Consider the following 6000-nt stretch of genomic DNA (forward strand, 5'->3'; position numbering starts at 1 on the left):
ACTAAGGGGCTGATTAAATTCACCATCTGGCCCTGGCCGGTTGGCTCAGTGGTAGAGCGTTGGCCTGGCGTGCAGGAGTCCCAGGTTCAATTCCCGGCCAGGGCACACAGGAGAAGCGCCCATCTGCTTCTCCACCCCATCCCCTCTCCTTCCTCTCTGTCTCTCTCTTCCCCTCCCGCAGCCAAGGCTCCATTGGAGCAAAGTTGGCCCGGGCGCTGAGGATGGCTCTATGGCCTCTGCCTCAGGCACTAGAATGGCTCTGGTTGCAACAGAGCAATGCCCCAGGTGGGCAGAGCATCGCCCCTTGGTGGGCATGCCGGGTGGATCCCGGTCGGGTGCATGCGGGAGTCTGTCTGACTGCCTCCCTGTTTCCAACTTCAGAAAAAAAAAAATTCACCGTCTGTTCTGCTCAGTAAACATTTCTATCATGCACACTGGTTTATACATGACTGACACATAAGGGCACAATGTCAGTTAAAGGAAGAAATCACATTAGTCCTCTTGGGAGCCTCTGATGCACATTCATAGTTTCCATCAACGGAGCCCTTCAGCACCGAAGGCACAAACACAACGCAATGTAGCAATGCTACCAATAGGCCACTCTCGCTCCCCGCACCTGAGACCAGTCCTGCCTTGGAATTCTTGGCTCCTTTCCTTACACCCACTTTTGTCATTTGAGTTTGATCATCTATTTTGTTGGTGACATTGGTTTTATGCAATTTTTTTTTTTTTTTTTTGTATTTTTCTGAAGCTGGAAACGGGGAGAGACAGTCAGACAGACTCCCGCATGCGCCCGACCAGGATCCACCGGGCACGCCCACCAGGGGGCGATGCTCTGCCCACCAGGGGGCGATGCTCTGCCCCTCCGGGGCATCGCTCTGTCATGACCAGAGCCACTCTAGTGCCTGGGGCAGAGGCCAAGGAGCCATCCCCAGTGCCCAGGCCATCTTTGCTCCAATGGAGGCTTGGCTGCGGGAGGGGAAGAGAGAGACAGAGAGGAAGGAGAGGGGGAGGGGTGGAGAAGCAGATGGGCACTTCTCCTGTGTGCCCTGGCCGGGAATCGAACCCGGGACTTCTGCACGCCAGGCCGACGCTCTACCACTGAGCCAACCGGCCAGGGCTATGCAATTTTTTTTTTTACTGATGTGATTCACATAACACTTAACTATTCAAAAGCGCACAACTCATTTTTGCATCTTATGCAGGGAGGGATGTAGGCTAAACTGTGTCCACAGCCTCTTCACGGGAATCAAGAACTGGCTCACCCAGCGAGCGTGAGGCCCTGACTCCAACCATGGCGGTTTGGTGGGAGGGTGGGGCTGGACTCAGGGTGGAGGGTGTCTGTGGGTCCTGGCATGGCTTTCCCCAACCCCCAGGGCCAGTAGACATATTTCTGTTCTCTTCTCCAGAACTATGTGAGCTGTCACGACCCCAACAACAATGCCCCCTTGAAATGGCCAAATGCCCCATATCAGATCTTGGGAGGCCCAACAGAAAACAAGGTCATTTTCAACCAAAGGAATGGAATCTATATCTTTTTCATTTCTATCGTGGATCCGTACTACAGGTAAGTGGGTTGGGGGAACCGCCCTGAGGCTGGGGCCTCTGCGAATGGCTGGCTCTCCTGGGGCATGTCACACACGGGCGGGGGGCCCACTTTCTCCCCTCACCTTGGCAGGTCTTGTGTAAACCAAGATTCTCCAAATAGCCCAGACAGTCCCTGGGGGAGAGAGATTTTAAGTAATGGATGACATCTGTTTACTCACTAAATAAATCCTATGAAGAGCCCATGCTAGGCACTGGGGGAATATTGGTAACTAGCAGCCACAGGCCTGCCCATGGGGACCAGAGTCACCCTTTTATGCCATGTCTGATGGTATGAAGGAGCTGCCTTGGGAATATTCAGGGATTCTGCAAGCCAGTTAACCTACAATCGGCCATGGTGTTTGTATCTACGTCAGGAGAATCGGCACACACTACCAACCAGACCTCCCCCACCCCTACCCCAGAGCTAGTTGTTAAATACTTACCGCCCACAAGGGCTGAGGAGCTCCTAAGTCACATGCAGTGTGCTTGTCCAGATCATCGGCATCTCCCACTGGGAGAGGGATTATGGGAGGCCACTCCCCCCCCATCATCTATCCCATCAAGACAGGTACGAACTCCACCCCCAAAAGCAGTGGAGACCATGCCTTCCCTAGAGGTCCTGGCTCGTAGACTCGAGGGACTAGCCTAGCTATGAGATGGCCCTGGGCAGAAGGCACAAGGTGGGGACATCCAGAGGAGGGGACTACCTGCGAGACTTGTCACCTCTTCTTTCTGCACCCTGCTTCTGGCAGAGCCCTCAGTGAGCTGTCCCATCCCTTGGGTGCCCTCTCCTGTGATGCCCTTCTTACCCATCCTGCATCTTGCCACACCCCTGTTGGCTGCCAGCCTCTGGACATCTGTGGCTGTTGTCCTGTCCCAACTCCACTTTCATGCTGTGATGGAACCTGGGCATGGAGGGACATACCCCCTGTCCCTAGAGGAGAGGAGTGCAAGGGTCCCAGGGGGGGGGGGGGGATGTGACTGCTGCCAAAATACACAAGAGGAAGGCAGACTCAGAATGGATAAAAGTTAAAGTGGATATGATGGAACTTGGTGCCCTGGGTCACTGGCCTGGGGCCCTGATCTCAGTTTTAACCTGTTTACTGGGTGAAGGGAGGGCCCCTGCAGGCAGTGCCCCATGGCCTCTCCCTATCCACCACTTGCAGCTACTGTCACCTGGAGACCACCTTCAGCATCTACGTGTACGGGGCTTTCCCATTGAAAAGCATCCCGCAAGAGGCCTCTATCATCCTGCTCATGCTCTCCATCCTGCTGTCTGTATGTCTGGCCTACATGATCCCCAAACTGCTACACACACAGCGCGGCAACAGGGTCAAAGGGTGCTTAGTCAGTCTCTGTGGAAGGTGTAGAGAGTCTTGGGTGCGTTTCTGATGCAGGCACTGAGTGTGCACCAGAGGCTCAGAGTTATCATAAAATAAAGTGTATGTAAAACAAGCAGATGGCACGAGCATCAGTTATGGGTGATGTTTTCCTGACACCTACCTGCCCTGCTCTGCCTCCCTCAACATGCTGGTGCCAGAGTCCCTCTGAATGACAGCCCCTCCATGGGCTGGAACAGTCAGAACAGGGCTACCCAACCTCTAAGGGGAGTGGGTGAAAGAGGCCAGCATAGGCACACAGTGTAGTGACAGGCGGGCCCCAGAAAAGGATAAAACTGCAACATGTTCTGTTAGAGAATATTAAGAGCCCAGGGGAAAGCAGGGGAGTCTGTAGAAGACAGATTGATGGGATTCCATATCTATGTTTATAAACCCTAGCACATGTACAGACATATACATGTATTTGGTGTGCACACAAATAAAAATGTGGAAGCATATATTTTATTACATGCATGTTACTTATACATATGCATATAGACTATATGAACACACATTTATGTACATATATGAATGTATGTACACATGTGTGTATGATATGTAGGCTTATGTGTGTACATATATGCAAGTGTATACATAAAAGGTATACTGCACATAACATGTATGCAATGCATGTGTATACCTGTGTGTAATATGCATACACATATGTATACAAATATAGTACACACATACAAGTATATGTGTGTGTATAAATAAACATATCTATGTTTGCAAATACATACTGTATTATGGATGTGTATATACATGTATGCATATATACCTATAGGTAACGTAAAACCATGCACGTGTATGCATATTTACATGTATAAACATGCATACCTATGTGCATGTGCACACACCTGTATGAATATCGTGCACATGTACACACATGTATGTGTAGAATAACAATACACATGTGAACATGCACACATGTAGACAATGTATACAGGCTATGTGTACACATGCATGCATGTGTGTATATAAAATATATACATGTGCACTCAATGCATAGATAAACATGTATGTGTGCACATGTAGATATGTTTACATGTGACTATATGTGCATATGTATAGATAATGTTTACATGTATAGGATGGGACAAAAGTAGGTTTACAGTTTGTATGGAAAATAATACAATAATTAATAAGTAATAATATAAGAATAAACTTTCATATACCCACAACTGTAAACCTACTTTTGCCACCCTGTATTCATACAGTGTACATGTATATTCTTTCTATCCATCTACCTATCCATCAGTGGGAGGACAACACTCCATCAGATATCCAGGTGACACACAGCAGCCTTCTCATCCTACATGGAAACTGAGGTGGTCCCATCATTCTCCTGATTACTCTTAAGTTAAAAAGACATATTTCATGATCATTTAAAATTGCCCAATGCAGTCTCAATCCTATCATCGAAACCTCCACTCCCACATACAGTGCAGTGACCATTAACCCTGCCCTCCAGGGTTGAGCTGGATGGGCCCCCTGTTCTTCCTGCAGTCTCTCTGTAGGGGACCTATTAGGTTGTCAGGTCACACTGGCTTCCTGTCCCTTGGTCTGCGTTCATCTTCAAGGAAAACAAGGTCATCCTCCTACATCTATCACCTCCTTTGTCAGGACCTTCCCTTTGTTGGGGACACTTGATTTTATTTTATTTTATTTTTTTAATTTCTTTTTTTATTCAGTGAGAGGAGCGGAGACAGAGAGATAGATTCCCACATGTGCTCCGACTGGGATCCACCTGGCAAGCCCACCAGGGGACAATGCTCTGTCCATCTGATGCATTGCTCCATTGCTCAGCGACCAAGCTCTTCTTAGAGCCTGAGGCAGAGGCCATGGAGCCATCCTCAGCACCTGGGGACAACTCTCTCTAATTGAGCTATGGTTGCAGGAGGGGAAGAGAGAGAAAGAGAGAGAGAGAGAGAGAGAAGCGAGAGCAGTAGGGGTAGAGAAGCATATGGGAGCTTCTGTGTGCCCTGACTGGGAATTGAACCTGGGACATCCACATGCTAGGCCAATCCTCTACCGCTGAGCCAACCGGCCAGGACCTTGATTTTTATCTCAAAATACCCCAAATGTTACCTTAAGGCTCAAAGGGAAGCCAAGGCAAGTGGGCTTCAGGCTTCTCTAGGCCTGTGTCTGGTTCAGAACAGAAATGGGATGGAAAGAGGTGGGAACAAATGTAAATAATGACAGTATAGCCTGTGAAACAGTCTCTGGGATGGAGGGCCAGCACCCAAATAGCACAGCTGTCTCCACTTTTCTGAGCTTTGGAATAAGGTTTCACTGACCTGTGATGGCACAATGGATATAGCATCGACCGGGAATGCTGAGGTTGCCAGTTTGAAACCTTGGGCTTGCCTAGTCAAGGCACATACAGGAAGCAATTACTACAAATTGGTGCTTCCAGTTTCTCCCCCCTTTCTCTCTATCTCTCTCCTTTCCCTAAAACTCAAAAAAAATTTTTTATTTTTATTTTTTCTGAAGTTAGAAGCAGGGAGGCAGTCAGACTCCCACATGCGCCCGACTGGATCCACCTGGCATACCCACCAGGGGGGGCGATGCTCTGCCCATCTGGGTTGTTGCTCCGTTGCAACCAGAGCCATTCTAGTGCCTGAGGAGCTGTCCTCAGCATCCGGGCCAACTTTGCTCCAATGGAGCCTTGGCTGCAGGAGGGGAGGAGAGAGAGAGAGAGGAAGGAGAGGAGGAAAGGTGAAGAAGCAAATGGGCGCTTCTCCTGTGTGCCCTGGCTGGGAATCGAACCTGGGACATCCATACGCTGGGCTGACGCTCTACCACTGAGCAAACTGGCCAGGGTTAAAAATCAATTTTTTAAGAACTAAAAAAAAAAAAAAAGGAATAAGGTTTCAGGGAGATGGGCCATGTAGGCCCATGACACCACAGGTAGGTAGCGTGACATGGTGCTGGGTACTTGGAAGGTACCAGTTTTCAGCTCCGACTTTGCCCTCTCCATACCCAGCCACCTCCTAGTTTTAATCAAGCCTTTGACCTCCACCACCCAGCCCAA

The 6000-nt window shown here is 49.3% G+C and overlaps 1 protein-coding gene across 1 annotated transcript in view; it reads left to right on the plus strand.

Annotated features, from left to right (window-relative positions):
* CATSPERD (cation channel sperm associated auxiliary subunit delta) overlaps positions 1-2979 on the plus strand; it is an 80632-nt gene extending 77653 nt beyond the window's left edge. Inside the window, 2 exon segments of the mRNA XM_066360201.1 lie at positions 1410-1567; positions 2754-2979. Coding sequence (XP_066216298.1) covers positions 1410-1567; positions 2754-2979 — 384 coding nt within the window.
* The last annotated feature ends 3021 nt before the right edge of the window (positions 2980-6000 follow it).

Source organism: Saccopteryx leptura, chromosome 1, assembly GCF_036850995.1.
Source record: "Saccopteryx leptura isolate mSacLep1 chromosome 1, mSacLep1_pri_phased_curated, whole genome shotgun sequence".
NCBI lineage: Eukaryota > Metazoa > Chordata > Mammalia > Chiroptera > Emballonuridae > Saccopteryx > Saccopteryx leptura.